This window comes from Amphibalanus amphitrite, unplaced genomic scaffold (assembly GCF_019059575.1).
Source record: "Amphibalanus amphitrite isolate SeventyFive unplaced genomic scaffold, NRLGWU_Aamphi_draft 000312F_arrow, whole genome shotgun sequence".
NCBI lineage: Eukaryota > Metazoa > Arthropoda > Thecostraca > Balanomorpha > Balanidae > Amphibalanus > Amphibalanus amphitrite.
In genome coordinates, this window is record NW_024881807.1 from 85,789 (window position 1) to 110,363 (window position 24,575).

Here is a 24,575-nt window from a genome sequence, read left to right on the forward strand (position 1 = left end):
TACTGCGACTTTTTTATAGAGAAGGACAAGAAGGACAACGCATTTCGGTGGGTGTTACAAGTACTGCAAGTACTGCTTCTTTTTTGCAAAAATAAAAACCTTTTTCACATACGAAAATGTGCTAGGAAATTTTCATATTTTATAGAAACTACAGTAGAAATAGTATAGATGTCGAGTAATTTTTATTAAAGCAAAAAGAAAGCTCATTATCTCCCTTTAACCCGGCAGGCGGTGGGCCTCCCGGCCACCTTCCGCGCGGTGGGGGGGGGGGGGCATTTTTTTTGCTCCCCCCGTATCTCCGAAACTACTGGACGGATCCGGAAAATTCAAACGGCGTTCGATAGCCCTGTCAAATGTGTCGATTGAAACCAAATTTCATTGACCTCAGGGTCACCGATGACGTCACAGGTCAGGTCAAAGATAAAATGTTTCACCGTTCACGGGGCTTCTAGGGAAAGCGCTATAACACTGAGTAAAACGCATTTTGTCGAAAATCAGCGATAGGGCGTCAGTTGTCTAGTACATATGTTGCTATTAGAGGTCACCGGTCATACCAGGTCAGTTCACAGGTCAGGTCACCAAGGGTCACCAAGGGTCACCACATGAACCCAACTTTACTTAGGTTGTGCGATGCATGTTTTATGGCCAGTTTTTCATTTCCAACTCAATGGTGTTGGTTATAAGACCATCAGGTACAGTTGAGGTCACTTTCTGGTGGAGGTCAGGTCAAGGTCAGGTCAAAAAAGGTCAAATTTTAAAGTTGATAGTTTTGCATAAAATGGGTATTGATTCGATGCAGCTCGTCACGCGGAGTCTAATGGTGGTCTTTGTTTAGCGCTACGAGGTCTAGAATTGCTAAAAATTGAGTTTGAAAATTTGACGTCATCAATTTTGAACAGTTTTTTCGCTATAACTTGGTCAAAAAAAGAGGTATCGATCTCAAATTTGGTATGTAGATAGAAGGCGGTAGGCACTATCACAAATATTCCGTTTTTTTTCGAAAAACGTTTTGGATTTTTTGGCTAATATAAAAAAAATGTTTTTTTTATTTTTGGGGGTCAAAATCCAAAAATTTCAAAAATCCGAGATAGCAGTTTTGTAGCCCTCTAAATTTTACACCTTTTATGTCTGAAACATTTTTCTGTATCTCTCAAGCTGTAGGCCTGACAGCTCTTCTCGCGAAACCTTTTTTGGGTCGAAAATAGCAGAAATGACGTCACTCTGACGTCATTAGCGGCCAACCCATCATAGCCTTTGGAAAAAATTTTGGTCACAATGTGCAATAGCTATTTACGGGAGGGTACTGAAAGTTTGGTGACGATCGGCGCAGCGGTTCTGGAGATATATCAAAAAACTAAAGGGGGGGGGCAAAAAATGCCCCCCACACCGCCTGGAAGGATAAGATGCATGCTCACGGCGGGCTGTCATCCAGTTCTTTTGCAACTTATTCCTTAATTATATGAAAACTTGTCATAGATTTATTGGGCGTACGCTATTGGCGTGTGAACTTAGGGGGGGGGGGGCATTCCACGATAGATCGTACCAGGCCCGTCACCCTCATCTCTCAGATTTTAATGAAAATCGGCCCTAGGGGTAACCATAGGCCCCAAAGACGCCTGGTAAAATATCCGACTTCTAAGATCAAAACTTTTTGAGATATATTGCATTACATTTTTTTTTTTACTCCGGTTTGTAACGGTGAGTTTGATGGCCTATAACTCAAGAACGGGTTAGGCAACCAACAAACGGTAAACAATACAATGAAGCAAAAAGAAAAAGAAGATGAAGCAAAAATTAACATTTCTTTCTAAAAATTCAAAAGAAAAATTTTCATTGTTGAACAAAAACCTTAATCTTTTTTCATTTGCCTCTAATGACTTTTGGGACCAAATTTGTTCACATTTTTATTTTTTTCGAAAGAAACTTCAAGTCATTGCAAATCGACATGCAAAAAAATTAAAAAGGTGTTCTTTCTATAAGTTCCTCATTTTCCCGCAAACAAAATGGGTTTCAGAGGGGTTGATACGACCCCAACACGCCGTTTCCCTTCTAATAGAGCTAGAGCCTCGCGGAAAAAAAAACGAGCGTGTGTGCCGTTACAATTCGCAGCGATTGGTACCCGATTTTAAGGTCTCAGGTTAACCCTCGCCAGGCGAGGGCCTTTTCCATAACACGGACGGCGAGGGGGGTTGGTAGGACCCCCCCCCCCTCGCGATTGGCTCCTATGGCACTTAGAAACGCCAAATTTACAGGGTAGGTGGGTCCATAGGAGATCTCGCCCCTGTGAAAGTTTGGTGACCCTAAGTCAATATTTAGGGGGTTTTGGGCAGGGTTTCGGAGTCGGAGTCGGAGTCGGAGTCACCCGGAGTCGTGGCAAGCAGCCAGGAGTCGGAGTAGGAGTCGGTCCAGCTGCCTCGACTCCGACTCCGGAAAGTTAACTGAAGTCTAAAATCAGTGCTATCACTTTTCAGTTGTTTTTAACCAGTGGCCCCACGGCAAAATTCGCTTCCGGTGATCACAATGAAGTTATTTATTCACACATCTTGTTTTTGTTCTGAAAAGCTAACATTGCATCTTACAACTCTCAAGTTTTTTTTTTATAATTTAGTAGGCAAGCATTTTGTTTTCGCGTTATAACTTCTACTATCAAGTGTCAAAGACTCAATGACAACTGTATTTTTACTTTCTTCTTTTATCACTCCAAAAAGTGACTAACACAAACACAGACCGACATGATGGCGATGCCCGTGATCATGATACGGCCACACTCGTGCTTCTCGGCGGGTTTTCAAGCTGGCCGCCAGCCGCTGGTCTCTAAGGATTCTCAGCTGCGTCTACGTGGGAGAAATGGTGACCGGACCGCATGAACGAAACCGGAGCAATCTCCCGGTGCGCGAACAGGGTGTCCGGAAAGTTCTGGCGCCACTTTTGGACGTCGTCTAACGCGCGCTGTGATTATTGGACTTTCAACCAATCACCGCAGATATGACCCCTCGTTCACCGCTCAGCTAGGGGTCGCGTAAATATGACCTTGAAACCGTTTTCAGTGCTAGGTAGGTATATTGGCGAACATGCGCCTTGTCGCTGGGAGCCCGCGCGCGGGGGCCCGGTGCGGTTTGAACGAGGCGCGAGTTGCAGCGCGATGCGGCGTTTCCCGGCGAACGGTTGAGCAGGCAAAGGTGCATTCCGGATCGGAAAGTTCTTAGAAAATATTCTCACTCAGTTACGACCACGGTATGCCAAAGCTGCTGAGACTGAAGCAGCATTTCAGCGGCAATCGAAGAAAATCTGGGGTCTGATGGACACAAATGTTCCATCATCTTCGTCAAGGTCAAATAAATGACTGACAGGCTGGTCCACGAGGGGTTCCTGGACACGACAATCGAGGCGACTTGCCCTAAGGGTCATTTCGCACTTCAACAGCTCCAACAATGCCGCTGCCGTCCAAACCAAACTAACAGAAGCTCGGCGGACCAGATCACCGTGGTGAAATGAGATAAGGCCACCTTATTATCCCAGCCTTAACCCGCTCGACTAAGGCATGCTACGCGTTTTGCAGAATAAGCTCTAGGCCACCTCTCATCCCAGCCTGGAGTCGCTGAAGACTCGCATCATGCCGGGAGGACAGGAAATGTCCTGCATCGTCAAAACCCGCAGGCTTTTTCGCCCTTGCGTCGAGGCCGTGGTCGGCACAGACGGTGGTTACAACGAATGAGCACTTAGCAGAAGCATGTGGCTTGGTGTTCCTGGTCACTGTTTTGCTCTCTTGTTGAGTATCTATGGACCAAAGGCATTCATTTTAAAAATGTTGAAAAGCGCCAGGACTTTCCGGACACCCTGTAGATCTAACATGGCGCGTCATATCACGCGGAATTTTGGCAGCCAGTAGCCACCATTGCCCTTTGTGTCAGACCCGGAGTCGGAGTCGGAGTCGGTCAGGAGCCCGGAGTCGGAGTCGGAGTCGGAGTCGGAAGAGCACTACCACGACTCCGAAACCCTGGTTTTGGGGATATGAGTGCAAAAATTTTGCTAGAACATGTCAAAAGTTTTTCGCTTATAACTTTTTACCTAGTAAAGATAGAGCAAAAATTAAAGCACCAGTGAACTTAGGACGTCCGTTCGCATCGAATGATACGTCGTATACTTTGTTACCAATTTTAGTGAACTCTGGAATTCAGTGGCCGCTAAGCTAGTCCAATTTTACCCTGACCTTGTACCGGTTTTTGTGACCTGGTGACCTGACCTGAAAAGACTGGGACTTGCGTCGAATGATATACTTTTTGTTAGGGTGAGGTCAACTTAAGTAGTTGACCTCGGGTCAAGGTCAGTTCAGAGCCCCTCAGGTCACGAAGCTGGGCAAAGGGTATCATATGGCATATCATTCGATTCGGAAGGTCTTCCCGAGTCCATTGGTGGCTTTCCCGACTCTCTAGCTCAATTTGATCGGGAGTTATTGACGAAAAACTCGTTTCACCCTAGTGACGTCATAAATGACGTCACGCAAGGTTAACAGTGCAAAAGTGAAGCATTGACCTTTGCAAGGAGTGCAAGACATCACGATGTACGTGAGATACTTTTAGATCATTCTCGGCGCCAAAATAACAGTATTTATATTTCCCCATTGACTTATAACAGTGATGTCACGTGACCGACCCGACCTCAGGTGACCTTAAAAAAATCCCAAATATACAAGTTGTGAGACCTCTGGAGGACACCACGCATGTGTGCTGTAACTTTCATCTCGGACAGTTATGGTCATTGGCGTCCAAAACAATGTCAGAACCAAACAGCCTTGTTCACTCTCGCGCTTATAGGAAAGAGGGTTGGATGAACTCTCTTTTCATGTTTTCAGATGACACAGACTTTAATTGAAATTTCAGTAACTCGTGATGTCACTACTCACTAGGCAGCTTTACCACGCCACTTGCAAGCTCCCCCTCCCGAAATCACTATTCGAAACCGTTATCGTGACGTAAAATAAATACATTTATAGAAAGAACATCTTCCTATTTTTTTTTTGCATACTTCTTAACGATGAGCCAAATATTTTTTTTAAGAAATAAAAAAATTAAAAAAAAATTAGTCCCAAGGTCCAAAAAATACAAATGAAAGAAAACTCGATATGTCATATATCAAAAATAGCGTATTTTTCGAAATTTAAAAAGTACATATTAATCTGTTTCATTGCAAGTTCAATGTTAGGTATATAACATTTGGCATTTGAATAATCCGTCTTAGAGTTATGGCCCACCAAACTTAGCGCTGCAAAGCAAGATCCATAAAATGTTATACAACATAGCTCAAAAAATACTTATCTGATAAGCCTGAAATTTAATTAATGTTTATGTTTTTCGGAGTTGTTCAAGAGGATAAGCACAAATATTACATATTACAAATCTCAAATGTTGGTAATTATTTCTTGTAAACTCAAGCTTTTTCTGTGTAATTACAAGTTTTATTTGTTGGTGAAATAGGCCCCAGACCGAGACTCTAACCACTCGGCTACGAGTGGTAAAATAGGCCGGTATGACTATTTTACAACTCCGAAAAAACAACTCCGAAAAAACATAAACATTAATTACATATAGTCCTGAGGAAAGGTTTTTTAATAATGACACTCAAGTCATATCTCAAGCCTGAAATTGTTACAGGTGGATTCAGAGCCCCTGATTACCCTTGAGACCAATTCTCGTCAAATTCCGAGATATGAGGGTGTTAAATTGGAAAAAGTGGTACGATCTATCGTGGAATGCCCCAGGGGCCAAAAACGCGTGTCTACGACAGACTTCTTTTTAAGAGAAAACAACCACAAATGTAGGAATCGATCCACCAACCTTTCGCTCACTTGAGGCCTGTTTCACTAAAAACTTGTAATTACAAGTGTTTGTAGTTTACAATTCATAAGTATCTATATTACTATTTGAGGAGGGTGCGTCTGTCCGTTACCGAGGTCCCGACTTGGTGGTGCTTTGCGTGGACTACAGGCCAGACCGTTGAACCTAGCCCGGTGAAATTTTTACCAACTACGTAAAAATCGATTTCACTAAGCTTCATCGCCAGTGGCACCTCCGATAAGAAAATTTTTGCAAATAAACTTGTAAACAGTAAAATTGTTTTTCATCAAGAATTATAGCATGTTAAAGATATTGCTTCTTTTTATCAAATATTGTCTAGTATTCATGTCAAAAGCTGCCTTATTAAATTATAAATAATGATGCTGTTGGAAAAAGATATAAATGATAGTTCACATTGTCCTATTATTGAAAGAAAGTAACAGGCAAAACATTTGACAGCAGAAGACTGTTGAATGCAATTATGGCGCGCGAATGACAAAACATGATGATGTTTTAATACAGATTATTTTGCTTCTTAAGGTGTGTGCTAAGTAAAAATAGAGCATGAAACGACTCAACAAAGCATAGTTGTTCTAAATATATGACTGTTTTGCATTAGGTATTGCACAAAAAGTATCAAAATTCCGAACGTCAGGACCACTGGAATTTGAGGTTTGTAATTACGATGTTTTCTTTCAAGTTTCTGGTCTTCGTGAAACAGAAAGTTTGCGATTCCCATGTTTTCTAGCAAACTTTTTCTTGTAAAAAAGTTTGCAAATTTTAAACTCAAAATTCATGTTCAAAGGTTTCGTGAAATCCAAATCTCAAATGTTGGTAATTATTTCTTGTAAACTCAAGCATTTTCTGTGTAATTACAAGTTTTATTTGTTGGTGAAACAGGCCCCAGACCGAGACTAACCACTCGGCTACGAGTGGTAAAATAGGCCGGTATGACTTCAACAACAGTGCGCCGAAAAAAGTCTAAAAACGGCCACGCCAAACTTAGATGTAAAAAACTAACCGTACCCGCCCTGACGAGCAGAACAAAATGAGACGATTTGCGCGGCTGGGTCTTTTTCCTGTACGGATTTATTAGCAAAAAAAAACGTGTGGTAATTTTTGATGACGTCACATGCACTTACAGCTGTCCAATAGGAAATTAGGCATCAAGGTAGTCAAAGTTGGTCATGAATTATGCATTTGTGGGATAATTGACCATAACAACTCGGCCGTCCCAGCATAGTGACCCTGAGCGCACCGGCCAAGTTGCCCCGCCAGTCCCAGCCAAATAACCCCACATTGCCATTCTGAAAATGTTTGTCTATAAAGTCGTCATGGCTGTACGGAACTAGATGAAATTGCTCTTGGAACCGCTGGACACCCCTAAAAATGACGCTATGATGTCAGAATTCGTTTACAGCCCAAATACTACATGTTATACAACTTTTAAAGGGAAGTAAAAGTTACCATTTTCTAATGAAATTCACGTTTTATTTATTTTGAATAAAACTATGAGGAGGGAAGTTTTGACATTCGTCCTCGAGTTAGTTCTTCTCATGACAAATGAATAGAGACTCAAGTTATTCCATTCACTTTTATCAGATGTCGTATAGGTGGGGGCGGCCAATTTACACCACCGGCCAAATTACCCCAACCTCCCCTACCTATTCTCTATGCCATTTCAAGCTATAGATTATAAGGAAGAACCTTCTTTGATTAGTAATGGCCGTGTTTCTGGTTTTACTATTAACAAAAATTACATCAGGTCAGCAACACTACGCAAAGAACTTGGCGGCGATAAAAGCGATAAAAGAAGGATGAAAATGCATCAAAAAGTGAAAAGAAGATGGAGTTTACGAAAAGCTATGCTAAAAACTGATAAGTTACGATAATGAAAGCAAGGTAAGCACACTCACAACAGCCGCCAACACTGTAAAAAAGTTAAGCACCGCCAAGCAGCTAAATGTACTTTAGCACCATGGTAAAAAACAAGCACCACCCACCGGCTTATTTTAAACAGGCTAAAGGGTGCTATTCGAGTTGTTTATTTTAAGCACCATAAAAATCGTAGCACCATGGCTCCTGTATGGTGCTAACAAGATGCTTTTTAATTAGTACCTCATATCTAAGACCCGAAAGGTGTATTTTTTACGCACATTGCGGGTGCTAGGGTCAAAAACCAGCCCTCAGGAGGTGTTACTTGTTTAGCACCTTCGGCTAGCACGCAAATAGCTTCTTGTTATACCCCAATATACTACTGCAAGCATAACATTAGCATCTATGGATATGAAGAGCCACGGTTGAGCAATGAGATGCAGGTTGCTTTTGATCATCAGTTGTAGGTATTATCCAATATATATATCTTATCATTACCGATCACAGGCGGTCACCATGAAGGGAGTTGAACTCCTACAAATGTAGATGTCCATATTGACGATACGATGTCAGTTCGGAACTTTGACAGGAGTCCCATATAGGCTGTCCCACCAGGCACCAGCAGTTACGCAAACCGAGTGAGAAATCAAAGATGTCTCGCCGTTTGTGTGTTTTGTTGGGTTAGGCCCTTTCCGTCTGACGAGACCATTTCAGAGCCGGAAGGATTATAGGAATTAGGGGGAGACATTGGTCTGGGCAGGCACCTAGTGAGTCACCGGGGCTGAGCTGAGCCCGCCCCGAAAGACAGGCCGACCAGCCCCAAGGTACTCACTGCACCCGGCTACGAGGTGCGCTCCCTCGGGTGCCGCTCCAAGGGAGCAGCCCGCATGAGATAAAGTTGCCTGTCCAGCCCGGAGAGGGTTGCGGCGTGGAGGAGAAGGATTTCAGTATCCTAGAACACGGAACATATAGAACGGATAGAAGCACGGAACACCCAGAGTCTCGCCGCTGCTTTTGTGACTTATATAATGAATTGAATTGGTTTCATTTGTCAGTTTCGGAGCAAAAGCGTTGCCAATAGTCACGTGATGAAGGTTGCAGAGGTTTTGAAGATGCATCTTATCAATATTACTTCTGCCCCTCTTGGAAAACGCCAAAAAAGGTGCAAATACGTTCAGGGTTCCATCATTCCGTTCAGGTGCAAATACAAAAAGGTCCAGGGTTCCATCGGAATAGGTGCTAATCGTAAGCACCTTAATAACAGTTGTTAAGCATAAAAAGTGCTAATTTCTACAGTATTTCAGTGTAGCGCAACGTTGGCACCTAAGTAGCCTAATTAGCAGATATTTACCACCACATATTTATATTTCCAAGATCATGAAATGGGTTGCTAGTATGCAGCACCTTCATTATTATAAGGTGCTAAAATTAATCACGCCATTCTATAACGAGAGCTTAACCCAAGCATCCATTTATCGACGGTGCGAGCGACTTTAGCGAGTGTCATTTGAGCGAACGTCATTTGAGCGAACCATTTTCAGCGAATGGCAATTCAGCGATTATCAAGTTCATCGATTATCAAATATAGCGATTATCAATTTTAGCGAAAGCTATGTTTCAGCGACATACCTATATTTCGTCGACTACAATTTGAGCGACTGTCAGTTCAGCGAAACATTTCATCGTCCTGTAACGGTGGATTTTTTCTTTTGCGAGCGTATGCGTACGAATGTTTCCGGAATATCTCATGGTTATCCTGTACTGGATGGCGGATGTCGCGCGTTCAAAGGTCAGGCATTGAGCTCCAATTTTAATGCTACATTTGTCAAAAATTCCAACGGTTCAATTTCACCCCCCCCCCCCTAACCCACCCTGCTCTTTGTCAATAATGGTGACCAAACGTTTGTTCAGAGATCAATATTGCTTGTGCTTTTTTTCGCGAAATTGCCCCGCTTGAAGTTGGATCAGTTCCCCATGTTGTAAAATTTGTTCTTGCCCCAAGCACCGTACGAATTTCCAGATATTTAGGTGAGGTCCCTGAAACATAGACTGGATTCCCCTGTGCCATCTCTCTAGTTTGTTATTGGTCCTTGGCATTCCCTCCGTCGCCCTATCTCTCACGTTCCACATTTTCAATTCAAATTTTGCCCGCCTCCTTCCCCTCCCACAGTGTGGCTAAATTCATTTTACGTTAGGGGAGGATGTAGAAAAAAAGAGCTGAAAGGATGTCGTTATTCTAATAAAACTTGACTTCGACCCTTTTTATGCCACGAGAAAATGATGTAGAAATATTAAATACTGATAAAACTTTGAAGGCATTCTCGTATTCGGGATATGTTAAATGAGGTTTAGGTTGGGTCATATATTTGAGCATTTGGGGTATTCGAATGGTTGTCTTGGCGTGTTGTATGAGTTTGCGAGGTTTGTGTTTCTCTTGCTCCTAGATGTTTGGGTTCGAGGTTGTTATTATGAGTCGTGACTGCTGTGTGGATGTTTTTATTTGTATTTTTAGGATGTCATTATTTTCATTATGGGCGGATTTCCCCGCATCATTACAATTTTGGACACACTGCCCTCCCATGCACCCCTTGTTGGTCGTCCGATGTACATATGTTTCTTCAAAATTCAAATTACGTGAAGAAGTGCAATAATTTCCGAAAAGTAGCAAATGATTGACTTTCGTCGCGTTCGGTCGTTCGCTGTAACTGCATCGCTCAATTGGTCTCCCACTGACCACCATATGTTCGCTCAATCTGGTTTCGCTGATTCTGGTCCTCGCTAAAGTTGATAATCGCTGTGATTGAATTCGCCGACTTGACAATCGCTGAAAAAGCCAATCGCTTAAATTGATAATCGCTGAAAATGTTTCGCTCAAATGTCGTTCGCTGAAATGACGTTCGCTCAGTTGTCGCAGAACCATTTATCGAAACATGCTTAGTTAAGGCATGTGATGCTACATTTTGGCATCTGCTTTAGAAAATGCTGCTTATTTTACCTAAGCATCAAAAATTCTTAGCATCTGAGTAGCACCCTAGTAGCACCGGTTTAGCGCAAAGGGAGCTTAACTTTTTACAGCGAAGATAATGGATGAAGCCAAGGCCGAACATTCAATCTGAAATCGAAGTTTGCAGGTCGGAGGCGTGCTGGTGCCTGGTTGACTAAGATCCGTCTAAGAAGACTTCCTTTCGCAAGTTGTGCCGGTTACTCCAATTACCATATGGCGCCTAGTGAACGGCAGGTGAGGGAGCCCATATGTCTTGGAACGATAGTGGCTATGTGCCTGTACGATACAACCTGGCAATTTGTGGAAGATACAGTGACTGTACAGGTTGACTGTGACCCAGTTTGGTCCGTCTGGTCGTCACAAAAGAAAAACACATTTGACAAATACATGTCATTTTGCACGCCTAACTCTTTTTGACAACTATCATCGCGGTCGGCGGTTATGAAACGCAAGCGAATTTAATTATGAAATATTTCAGCACGATGCATTCCATGATGGCCGACAAAGAGGTACAGCACGTAGTCACTAGTATCTTGCAACCAAATGCTTCCATATCTCAAGTAAATCGATTTAGACGATCTAAGCCGACTTTCAATCGGTTTTAAATTATAAGCGGTTTTGGCAAAAATGGGCGTTTCCATGGCACATCTAAATCGATTTAAGCTCAAATCCGCTCAGAGTTGTGTCATGGAAACGGGGCTAATAATGCCCGGGGGGGGGGGGGGGTCATGAAAGTTTGGTGGCGATATCTGCAGCCGTTTAGGAGATATCCGCGGAAGAGTTCACGGGGGCCGTTTCGCCCCCCCCCCCCCCATCCCACCTCAGGGCGCGGGTTAAAATGAATCTGACTTCAAACGTGTTCTGTGTAGGAATTCGGTCCATTACCAATTACCATTAGACGGATAACGCATCGGCCTGAAAAGTACGGAAACAATGCCTAATTTGGGGTTTTTAGTCGGACGATCCGTCCCCACCTCCTGTCGAGAATCCGTGGCGACGCCCCTGGCTGCGAAACATGGCGGTTGGCATGCTCTCATTGTGTTTCCATGCTAATGAAAAGGAAGCATATTAAAGGGTTATAAATAGATGAACACGTAAGCTCCTCTGTTTTATGTGCAAACATAAAGTGAGAACGAACTTTTGGGACAACCTGCATAGTGCATATATTATAGCAACAACCGCGTCATTAATAGCAAGTTCATCAATAGGCGTTAAACAATATCACCAGTTAATTGATATTTCAACTTGTGTGATTACAATTCATGCGAAGGCCACCAGCATGCTAAATGTGATTCGCACGCACTGCGTAGGATTACACACAAGCCCCCTCCGCACCCCCCGGGTCCATTCGAACCTTCAATACAGCGCACCTAGGCAGCCTATTGCCGACTGTTGCCATGAGGACCACCGTACCGGCGCAGCGGCCGGCCGCTCTCAGACGGCGGCCGGCCGCTCTCAGACGGCGGCAGCCTCTCGGAAGAAGACGCGCGCCGCGGCCATGTTGTAGAAGAGCAGGTCGTACTCGGTCTGGGAGCGGCGCAGGCGTGTCAGGGTCAGGCCCACGGCGTGCTGCAGCTGCGCGTCGGCGCCGTCTGCCTGGCGCACGGCGGCCGCCAGCTGGGCCTGGCAGCGCGCGCGCACCGTCCGCCACCAGTACAGCGCGTCAAACGCACCGTCCAAAGCCAGCAGCTTCAGCAGAAACGCCACGCCCATGGCGAACCCGTCCTCAGTGAAGAGCGCTCCGGCGCGCGTGCCCTTAACCAGCCGCTCTTTGGCCTCCAGCACGTGTTGCACGTGGTTGATACAAAGCGGCGGCACGAGCAGGTGGAAGGCGCGCAGGTGCACATTTCGCTGGTGGCGCAGGGCCGGCGCCAGCGCCTCTTCCAGCAAATGGAAAAAATCCATGTTCTGCACGCCATTGCCCGTCAAGTCGGCGAGACAGGTGTCCAGCGTGTGGGCGGCGGCGCGGCCGGTGGGTCCGAGCCGCGCCCGCTCGGCGGCGGCGCCCAACTCGCCCGGCCGCGCCAGGTCCGGGACAAACTGCAGCGCGCCACTGGCGCAGTGCAGGCCGCCCGAGCGCACCAGACGCACGAAGCCCAGCGCGCCGCCGATCTGCGTCACCAGCTGGCGACACCGGCCCAGGTAGCTGAGGCCGTCTCCACTCACGCCTAGACCACGGATGGCTCGCTCAAATCGCTCGGCGCGCTGGTATTCATAGGGCCCGGCGCCGAGCGGCGCGTCGGACGCCAGTCGCGAGCTGATCTGCTCGTCAAACAGGAACTGTGACAAGACGCTCAGCTTGTTGCGCAGAAACTGGTACGTAAAGTTGACAGTGGTGTTGATGACGCCTGTGCCGTGAGTTCGGATCGAGTTGGCCAGGTGCGATATACCGAGCGTGTTCAGATGCTTGTTGTTGCTGCACCGCTCCACGAAGAACTGGTTGGTGAGGTTGTACGCGTAGTGCGCCACGAAGACATGAATGTTGCGCATCACCTCCAGCACGTCGAGGCCCTGCTCGAGCGTCTGGCCGGGCAGGTGCGGCTCCGTTGTCTCCAGGCCGTACCTGTGTCGCGCTAGGCGTCTCATCTCGGCGTAGGTGCGCCAGTCGTGCTGCGCCACGGCCGTCAGGTGGTAGAAGGTGCGCTCCAGGTAGCGCTCGCAGTAACGACGCACGCTGAGGCGGCCGGCGACCAGCGGCAGCGGCGCCGCCCGCAGCAGCAGGCGCCGGTCGCGCAGGCCCACCTTGAACGGGTTCCGGTCGGCCAGCTGCAGGTGCGAGTGCACGTCCAAGCGCAACTCCGTTTCCACCTGGGCGCACAGTGGCTCCAGCAGCGCGGCCCGCAGCGCTGCCCCTAGCTCGTGCTCGTAAGCGCGCACCAGGCGGTCGGGTGCCAAGTGTCGGCCGCGGCGCAGCAGGCTAGCGGCGTCAACGAGCGCGGCGCACATCAGCTGCAGCCGGCACCAGTCGTCCGGCCGCGCCACCGCGTCCCGCAGGTAAGCCGGCACTAGCGACCGCGACCAGTACACGAAGTCGCAGTGTGCGGCGGCGCACAGCCGCTGCCACAGCCGGCTGGCCAGCTGGACGCCCCGCAGCAGCTCGGCCAGTTGGCCCAGCTCGCCGTCCCGAAACACGCCGGGCTGCGTACAGAGCGACAACGACAGGCGCGCCAGCAGGTGCCGCTGACGCGTGGCCGGGCCGCCGATGGCGCGCGCAGCCGTCTCCAGACCGGAGACTAGGTCTAACCGCTCGGCCAACAGCTTTTTGTCGGTAGCCACACGGGCGCGCACGGCTGCGACCGCGCGCACGGCACGGAATTGGGCGTGACGCGCAGCACACCAGGCCGTCTGACGCACCCACGGCTCTGCCTGCTCGGCAGCCGAGAGCAGCGCCTTCAGCAGCTCCAGCTGGCGACAGACGAGCACGGCAGTGGCCGCCGGCAGCGGCCGGCCCGTGTGCGCGTGCAACTCCAGCAGCTGACGGGCCGCGTCGCGCACCTGCAGCGCCAGCGCCAGTCCGCGCCGCAGCAGTGCCAGCCCGTCGGCCACGCTGGCGGCCGTCGTCTGCGCCGGGTCGTCGCTACGGCGCGCCATCAGCTGCGCACTCCAGGCGACCACTTGCACAGTTTGTTGGCAGACAGCGCGCGGAAGACCGGCTACCGCCGAAGTCAAAGCGGCCACCGCCGCACTTGCCGCCGCATCCCTCGTGCGCCTATCCACTATCTGGTCAAAGCCGGGCAGGTGATTCGCCAGAAAGGTGTCCAAGCTCCATACGAGCCCACCACCTAGCAGCACAGGCGGAAGCCGCCGGCCGGCCGCCCACAACCGCTTCACCGTTTTGGCATCGGCCGAGCGTGCCAGCCGCGCGTGCAGTGCCACCAGCGCGGCCATGCCCACCAGGTCTGGCACCTCCGAGTCCGGGTCGTCCTGCTCCAGAGCCAGCAGCAGGTTACTGACCGTCAGCAGAAACTCGTCACGGAGCTCGCGGTCGGCAAGCACAGCTGGCGGCTGGTCCAGTGCCGTCTCCAGCAGGGTGGCCGACAGCACGCGCGCCTCCAGGTCGCGCAGTAAGCGCTCCAACAGCGCCACCCGCGGCACATCCAGGCCGTACAGCTGTGGCCGACTACGGGCGCGGCGCACCAGCTGCCCGTAAAGAGCGCAGTGCTCGTGGATTAGGGCGTGGCGAGCCATGATCTGGTCGAGCCGCGCCAGTGCCGCCAGCAGGTGGCCCAGCTGCTCGAAGGCCACCTGGACGTGGAAGCCGACGGTGGTGAGGCGGCGTCGCGCCGGCTCGTGCAGCGCCGCCAGCTGCTGCAGCAGGTTGCCAACCACCTGGCGACAGCGGCCGCGCAGCGCCAGCAGCCGCAGCAGTGTGGGCAGCAGCCGCGCCGCCTGTATCTCCGGCACGCCGTCCGCGGGCCCCGGCTCGCCGTACAAGAGCAGCGCCGGCTCCAGCTCGCGGCGCGCCTCGCGTTCCAGCAGGCCGGCCTCCGAGCAGACGGCCGTCAGCGCCAGCAGCACCTTGGTCAGCAGACGGTTCTCGGTAGCCGCCAGTCGCGGCAGCACGCTGCTCTCGCGTGGCCCGGCGCTCAGCAGCAGCGGCCGCCCGGTGGCGGCGGCCGCCGAGCCGGTCAACTCCCCCAGCCGGCCGCTGTGCTCCTCCAGCATCATCGAGAAGCGGCGCAGCAGGCGCTCGCCACATCGGCCGTGCGCTTCCGACGCCATGGCCGAGTGAGGAGCGCAGCGGCCTCGCTGGAACCAGGGGACACCTGTGTGATGTGATGCACCCAACCCATGCCAACAGACACGTAAACAGTGCTTCCAAGCAGGGTTGTGCTTGACTCATGAGTCGAGTCAGAAATTTAACTCAACTCTGACTCAAATGAGTCAGATTTGAGTCGAGTCGGATAAAATGTTGAGTTGTTGAGTTGAGTCAGAGTTGAGTCAGACAAAAATATTAAGGTGTTGAGTTGAGTCAGAGTTGAGTCAGTAAAATAACTTTTGACATTGAGTTGAGTCAAAAACATGCAGGAACATGAGTCAGCTGACTCAACTTTCTAGAAACAATATATAGTATAAGGTTTTCATTCTCCCCCCGCTTAACAACTTAGGCCTGGCCCTGCTGCCGGATTTTTTTCACCCCCCCCCCCCCGCTCAACAACTTTTTTATCTGAGTCAATATTGAGTCAAGACACTTGACTCAACAAAAAATTTGAGTCAGGTTTGAGTCAACTCATATTTTCATTGAGCCGCTTGAGTCATGAGTCGAGTCAAGGGAAAAAATCAGCTCCTTGTTTGAGTCAGAGTTGAGTCAGGGCATTCTAAAGTTGAATGATGAGTCGAGTCGGCAAATTTTTTTGAGTCGAGCACAACCCTGGTGTGATGTCATCAAATATTGCTGCTAACATCAAAATATATCAAACGCAATCAACGAGACAGCAACTCTGTTCCAAACGCAGCTATGAAAAAGCTCACGGATTACACGAAACGTCATTAGTGTGACGTCATCACATTACGTTTGGCACGTACCACGTACCAGGCACGTACCAGGGATCGGCCTTAGGTCCGCTTTTATATTCAATTTACGCAAACGACATGTCTCTTTACGTCGACGGCGATGCTGAAATAGTGCAATACGCTGATGACACTCAGGTTCTTGTTGCGGGGGGACCCGGCGACATTGGCTCCCTAGTGCTCACCATGGAGAGTGTTCTCTCCAAGCTGTCTCACTGGTTTGGCAAAAATGGTTTGAAAGTGAACGCAGACAAAACGCAGCTCATAGTCATCGGCTCTAGGCATAACATTCAGCGGCTTCCACCCGTCCGTATCAACTTCATGGGTGCCATTGTCGCCGGTTCCCCCACTGTGCGGAACCTGGGTGTACTGTTTGACCAGAACCTGACGTTTTCTGCCCATATCGATGACGTGGTGCGCCGGTGCACCGGCATCCTGTGTGGTCTCAGCCACTCCCGGCACTGTCTGCCGCAGTCGACCCTGGCCCGGCTGGTGGAAGGTCTAGTCTTGTCGATTGTGCGCTATTGTATCATTGTCTATGGGTCCACCAACAAAACGCAGTTAGGCCGCATTCAAAAGATATTAAACTTCGCCGCGCGTGTCACCTCTGGACGGAGGAAGTATGACCACATCAATGATGTGTTACGGCAATATGAGTGGCTCTCAGCTGAGAACATGTACCTTTACCACGGACTGACCCTTCTTAACTAGATTCGACGTACGTCGGAAACCGAGTCGCTCTCTCATAGTCCTACCACCAGACGCGACATTCATCGGCGCATTACTCGGCATTCTGATCAACTTGTGACACCGCGCATTTTATCTGAGTCGGGTAGGCGAAGGTTTTTACACTCTATTGTGACTGCATTCAACAAACTACCATCTTCAATGCGTGATATGCAACCCACTGCTTTTAAAAGAGAGGTGTTCAAGTGGCTCACTTTGGAACAGAACAAATAGCGACTGTGATGACTGTGAACAAATTGTGACTAGTGATGCATGTGTCCGCGTATGAGGTTCATGTAGGTATGTGTGACATCCATTGGCCAACCATTGCATGTAATTGACCTGAGGCTAGGAATAGCCATGTTTCATGGATTTGCCTCGTGAAGTTTAATAAATAAATAAATAAATAAATACGTCAGCTCGCGCAATTTGATAGCAGCGTGCTGATATCACCGGTGAAACAGGGCACTGGCCACAAAACAAACTACCATACAAACAACGGGCATATTAAAGCTAGCTTCCTCTTCTTGCTCCAGGTGGCAGCACTTCTTTTCGAAGATCAGTGCTTATCTTTCCAAAATCGTCATTTCCTCGCTGAGGAGAGAAATCGGCTTCATCCAGTGGCGTATCCAGAAATCAGCGAAAGGGGGGGGCATGGTGCTCGAGGGGGCGACTTTTTCCCTTGAGAGGGGCGCCATTGTCAGCTCGCGACAGGGGCGTCAGTCATGTTCGTCAGTCAGTCATGTCATGATCATGCCATGCATGATTTACTAGGTGCTGCAAAATACGAGTATAAAAACTAGGTTTCGCTGATTTGTCATAAAATCCAATTAATGCAATTTGCAGCCCGGTGCTGTTTTATCAAAAAACCTTGATCTTGCTGAATATTTAGCACGATATAGGAAACGAGCTCAGGCTACGGACATTTTATTCTCAAAAAACGCATCCATGCGAATTCGAAACGGTAAAACATACATTGATCGATGAGCACATTTTTTATTCTTTGCAAAAAAATTATACAGGTTCACTCACTGATCCAAAGTGACCTGTGGGCTGCAGCCTGTGGTCGACCGGAGTGGCCGTGCTTAGAATCTAAGACCGCACGTAGTATGAAGGATTCACGCTGCGACTTATTGCCGAAATTGGAATCCAGGAAAGCCTTGAACATTTCAGACCATAAGATCCACCATGAGATCCCAACTGATTGTCATAGGTACTAGCAGCGACTGCAGTCAGAGGCGACCGAACGCTTACATATGTTCTGGATTTTTTTCTCCACAAATACCTTAAATTAGATGTCTATAGTGCGCGCAGCCCCTACTTGTGGACGTGGGTGACTGCATGAGTGCCAGATGGATGAGGCGTGAGACTGTCCCATATAGTGGCACTAAGGTAAAGGATGTCCTCGGCCGACGTAGTATAGAAGACGACCTTTGATGATGTGAGTGTGCATGATTGACTTTGAATAAGCGCCATAGATACCTGCTGATCTCACCGAGCATTCGCCTTGCGTAATCTCCAGACAAAATATCCACATTGAGGGACAGGTCAATTTTGCGACCTCTCCATTACCTATTAGTTAAACCGCGCCGTGCTGGTGGCCTGTGTTTTCCGTGTCATGCTGGGGGGGGGGCGTTTTCAGTTTTCACGCGACCCACTCTAACTTGGCTCCTGGGCCACGTAGCGACACGCGGTAAGCGGCAATCGAAAGAGCGTCAAAATAATGACGGAAACACTTTGTTTAGTTTTCAGGTCAGGTCAAAGGTCAGGTCGCCAGAGGTCATCAAATGTCAAATGTAGTCCATTTAAACAATTTTGGAAACTGCCAACGGATAAATCGGGAACCAATAGAGCTACAGCGCCGCGGAAAAGCACATTCGATAGCCTTTTTACAGACCTTTCTGATTATTCCCTCAGAATTGACCTCGGGTCCACGGTTTAGCTCCAGATGGCAAAACTCCAAAAATATCTGTTTTTAAGAAAAACGTTTTCAGCAATACTTTTTGCCTCAAGACAGTGACGAGATTTATTTTGCCAGCATCGTGTTCCTCCCGTCGAGACGCGTCGAAAGAACTATACGTTGACATTGAAATGTCATTTTAAAATTTGACCTCAGGTCAAGGTCATGACCTGACCGGAAAGGGTCATGCTGCATATCAGTCAATCCGTATCGTCGAGCTGAACACATCTGACGTAGTTTCACCGCTCTAGCATATTTTTATCAAAAGTTATAGCCAAAAAACTGCTGGTGACCGTTCACGGCCTGGGATGACCTCAGGAGCATACATGAGAGTCACAACTCACATGTGCATTTTTCCTATTCAGTGTGTTTTGTTTACCTATGAACCGATGTTTGAGAGGGCATTGAACAACATGCGTCCAAAAGAGGCGCATTTCAGTTTCTCCCATTGACTTGTAATGGAGAGGTCGCAAAATTGACCTGACCTTAGGTCACAGATATAAAAAGTCCGAGATAAACATGTTATACATATTGTTAGTCTCATCAATCTCTGAAAGTTTCAAAACTGATCGTTCAGTCGGTGTAGCTATCGCGAGTCTTTAAACTTTTTCTGAGGTAAGGTCACTTGACGTGACCTGGTGACCTGACCTTGAACGACCTGGGTCTAAAATTTTCTCAAATTGTGTGGGAAAGATGTATAAACATGTGTACCAAAAACGATAGCGCTTGGCGACGCTGTTTTTGAGATATTCGCGAAAAACCTAAGGGGAAGGGCGTAAAAACGCCCCCCCCCCCCCCCACCAGCATGACGGCGCAGTTTACTGGGAGAAAATTGAAATGCTCTCCTTCTGAACGAAAACACCCTCAGACATCGGGATACAGGTATATATGACAAATTTCATCGGAAAATTTCACTCGTGATGTGACCACTTTTATGTTTCTGAGGTCATCTCAGGTCATGAAAGGTCTCCAGTAGGTTTTGGACAATAACTTTTGATAGAGATATGGTAGAGCAATGAAACGCCTCATATAATTATTTTCCTTCTCGACAATACGGATCGACTAATATGTAGTATGACCTTTCCCGGCTAGGTGATGACCTTCACCTTAGGTCAAATTTAATGTCAAATTCTAGTCATTTGACTAGTCTCGAAAAATGGAACACGTTGCCGGTTAAACTAATCTCGTGCAGGTCTGAACCAAAAGGTATTACAGATAAACGTCCAACGCAAATACGTATATTTTAACGGCTAAAACGTTTACCTACCTTAGGTCAAATCTGAGATAATTAATAAGAAAGAGCATGAAAAGAGGTATCGATTGCGCTTTGCTGCGGCGCTGTAGCTCAATCTCTTTCTGAATCCTGACTTATGCGCCGCTTTGTCGAAAAATGCCAAAATCGGGGAAATTTGATTTCTGGTTGTCTCTAGTGACCTGACCTTCGACCAGTTCGACCTAACCTTAACAATGACCTAAGTAATTTTATAATAGTTTTTGACGCTCTTTCGAACGCCGCCTACTGCGTGTCTCGACGTGGCCCACAAGCTGAGTTTTTTTTTATGCTAGCAACTTTATTTCGCTCATAAGTGGTAAACAAGACGCAGAACACAGTCACTTTGCCCCAGTGCTGCGTGCACGAGTCTGTCGCGCGCCCGCGCTCGAGCCGGTTAATCTACACAAGCTGAGTTAGAAGTGGGTGTTCAAACACCCCCAGCAGGTTCAATTAAAAAAACGCATACGCTGGGGGCGGTACCGCACTGCTAGGCGGGGGCGGCATTGCAATAATGGGCGGCACTGCGCCTGAGGGGTACCACTTGCATTGAAGAGTGGCATTGTACGGTGAAGGGGCGGCGTCGCAAATTGAGGGGCGGTATCGCAACGAGGGGTGGCACTAACGAGGCTGCCTTATAAGAAACGCTTGGCACATCCTAGCCCAGCTCGGCGCCGCCTGGCTGCTGCATCTTGAAAAAGGCCCTTGGTGTCGATGAGAAAGCCCCATTGTCAAATAATTACTTAGCGTCAGTGGTTTCAGGAGAGGGGGGGGGGGCGCTATCGATCTTGAATGGGACGGGGCGCCATTGATCTCGGATGGTCCGACTGGGATTTTCAGAGGGGCGCCAGTGGTTTCATAGAGTCGCCATTGATCTAGGATGGGTCGACTGAAGTCCCGGTTCAGGTGGGCGCCAGTGGCTCTTGAGGGGCGCCAGCGATCTCTGATTGATGGGGCGACTGTGATCTTTAGACTGTGTTGCAGGGTTGTGCTTGACTCATGAGTCGAGTCAGAGATTTGACTCAACTCTGACTCAGATGAGTCAGGTTTGAGTCGAGTCGGATAAAATGTTGAGCTGTTGAGTTGAGTCAGAGTTGAGTCAGACAAAAATATTAAGGTGTTGAGTTGAGTCAGAGTTGAGTCAGTAAAATAACTTTTGACATTAAGTTGAGTCAAAAACATTTAGGAACATTGATCAGCTGACTCATCTTTCTAGAAACAGTATATAAGCTTTTCATTCTCCCCGCTTAACAACTTAGGCCTGGCCCTGCTGCCGGATTTTTTTTTTGCACCCCCCCCCCCCCCGCTCAACAACTTTTTTATCTGAGTCAATTTTGAGTCAACACACTTGACTCAACCAAAAAATTTGAGTCAAGTTTGAGTCAACTCATATTTTCATTGAGACGCTTGAGTCATGAGTCGAGTCAAGGGAAAAAATCAGCTGCTTGGTTGAGTCAGAGTTGAGTCAGGGCTTTCTGAAGTTGAATGCTGAGTCGAGTCGGCAAATTTTTTGAGTCGAGCACAACCCTGCTGTGTTGTATGCACCATTGGGCATGGATGGGGCCAATGTTGCCTTCAGCAGGGCGCCGCACGCTCTGGAGGGGCGTTTTGAGCTTGGGTGGGGCGACTGTAGTGTCAAGGGGCGTTGTCTCGGATGGGGCGAATGTGATTTTCAGAGGGGCGCCAGGTACTCTAAGAAGGGTGCCATTGGTTTCAGAGGGTTGCCACCGATCTTAAGATGAGGCAGCTGTAATCTCCGTTTAGATGGACGCCAGTGATGAGGGGCGCCAGCGACCTCGGATGAGGACGACTGTGATCTTCAGAAGCGCGCCGGACGCTCTGGAGGGGCGTCGTTGGGCTTGAATGGCGACTTTAGTCTCAATCGGAACAACTTCAGCCTCAAGGGGGGGCGCTAGTGGCTCTTGAGGGCGCTATTGATCTCGGATAGGGCGACTGCGATCTTGAGAAGAATGCGGGTGCCTTAGAGGGGCGCCAGTGGTTTCAGGGGGCGCCATCGATCTTGAATGGGGCCGATTGGGGCAGTTGTGAACTTCAGAGGGGCGCCGGGTGCTCTAGAGGGGTGCCATCAACCTTTAAAGGGGCGACTGTTCCGTCCAGCTGAGTGCCAGCGGCTCTTCAGAGGCGCCATCGACCCTGGGGGTTCGGAATATTCTGGTTTCCGGAGGGGCGCCCTTCATAATTGGGGGCTCAGGTCCCAGTTGGGGGTGTCCTGGAGAACATTCGGGTGTCCAGGCACCCCCAAAGAGATATTGAGTTCGATCCCTGCCTTCACATCACTCTTTAATTCATGTTCCCTCTGTAAAACGGCATCAGCCTAGTCGGCGCTAATTGGGGCGCCATCGGGGCGGCTGGGCGGAAAGGGGGGCATGGCCCCCATGCCCCCCTAAATACGCCACTGGCTTCATCGTTGTCAAAAACATCAGAATGATTACCATTTTTGGCACGTGTGACAAAAATAGCACGTGCTTAAAATGACAACGATTGACCAAACCAAGGCAGTACCTACATACCAGGTAGAATCATCCCAGTGCGCAGCTTTTCTGCGCAAGTGGCGGGATGACGTCACCGAGGGTGCACAGCCGGCCGGCGCCGGCCGACGCCGCCGCGGGACCGCTCGGCGGGCGCGGCTATTGAAATACAAGGCGAAAAGAGCATGATAGAATGAAAAAAGGGCACAAATGGTTAAATTTAATCCTCGCCCGCACATGCCATTTTCCCATCCTATAACGCACATGGGGGGTGGGGTGGGGGGTTGCCACCCCCGCGCCATTTCGTTCCTGTTGGAGATGGAGCTTCGGCGTTAAAGACCAAAAAGATTCTTGGGGAAGAGACGAATCCAATGATACCCAGTTTTACCTTCTCAGGTCAGTCATTGACCTTCCAGGTCAGGTCAAACTAAAAAATGTTGCTGTTTTAGTATGACCTTTCCCGGCTAGGTGATGACCTTCACCTTAGGTCAAATTTAATGTCAAATTCTAGTCATTTGACTAGTCTCGAAAAATGGAACACGTTGCCGGTTAAACTAATCTCGTGCAGGTCTGAACCAAAAGGTATTACAGATATACGTCCACCGCAAATACGTATATTTTACGGCTAAAACGTTTACCTACCTTAGGTCAAATCTGAGATAATTAATAAGAAAGAGCATGAAAAGAGGTATCGATTGCGCTTTGCTGCGGCGCTGTAGCTCAATCTCTTTCTGAATCCTGACTTATGCGCCGCTTTGTCGAAAAATGCCAAAATCGGGGAAATTTGATTTCTGGTTGTCTCTAGTGACCTGACCTTCGACCAGTTCGACCTAACCTTAACAATGACCTAAGTAGTTTTATAATAGTTTTTGACGCTCTTTCGAACGCCGCCTACTGCGTGTCTCGACGTGGCCCACAAGCTGAGTTTTTTATGCTAGCAACTTTATTTCGCTCATAAGTGGTAAACAAGACGCAGAACACAGTCACTTTGCCCCAGTGCTGCGTGCACGAGTCTGTCGCGCGCCCGCGCTCGAGCCGGTTAATCTACACAAGCTGAGTTAGAAGTGGGTGTTCAAACACCCCCAGCAGGTTCAATTAAAAAACGCATACGCTGGGGGCGGTACCGCACTGCTAGGCGGGGGCAGCATCGCAATAATGGGCGGCACTGCGCCTGAGGGGTACCACTTGCATTGAAGAGTGGCATTGTACGGTGAAGGGGCGGCGTCGCAAATTGAGGGGCGGTATCGCAACGAGGGGTGGCACTAACGAGGCTGCCTTATAAGAAACACTTGGCACATCCTAGCCCAGCTCGGCGCCGCCTGGCTGCTGCATCTTGAAAAAGGCCCTTGGTGTCGATGAGAAAGCCCCATTGTCAAATAATTACTTAGCGTCAGTGGTTTCAGGAGAGGGGGGGGGGCGCTATCGATCTTGAATGGGACGGGGCGCCATTGATCTCGGATGGTCCGACTGGGATTTTCAGAGGGGCGCCAGTGGTTTCATAGAGTCGCCATTGATCTAGGATGGGTCGACTGAAGTCCCGGTTCAGGTGGGCGCCAGTGGCTCTTGAGGGGCGCCAGCGATCTCTGATTGATGGGGCGACTGTGATCTTTAGACTGTGTTGTATGCACCATTGGGCATGGATGGGGCCAATGTTGCCTTCAGCAGGGCGCCGCACGCTCTGGAGGGGCGTTTTGAGCTTGGGTGGGGCGACTGTAGTGTCAAGGGGCGTTGTCTCGGATGGGGCGAATGTGATTTTCAGAGGGGCGCCAGGTACTCTAAGAAGGGTGCCATTGGTTTCAGAGGGTTGCCACCGATCTTAAGATGAGGCAGCTGTAATCTCCGTTTAGATGGGCGCCAGTGATGAGGGGCGCCAGCGACCTCGGATGAGGACGACTGTGATCTTCAG

The 24,575-nt window shown here is 48.8% G+C and overlaps 2 protein-coding genes across 3 annotated transcripts in view; both read right to left on the reverse strand.

Moving 5' to 3' along the window:
- Positions 1-24,575, reverse strand: part of LOC122388174 (tubulin-folding cofactor B-like) — a 121,857-nt gene that overhangs the window by 77,355 nt on the left and 19,927 nt on the right. The window lies entirely within an intron of this gene.
- LOC122388173 (WASH complex subunit 4-like) overlaps positions 11,852-24,575 on the reverse strand; it is a 32,470-nt gene continuing 19,746 nt past the window's right edge. The window contains exon 2 of the mRNA XM_043379021.1: positions 11,852-15,462. Within this exon, the coding sequence (XP_043234956.1) occupies positions 12,169-15,435 (3,267 nt within the window). The 5' untranslated portion in view covers positions 15,436-15,462 and the 3' untranslated portion in view covers positions 11,852-12,168. The remainder of the gene's footprint in view (positions 15,463-24,575) is intronic.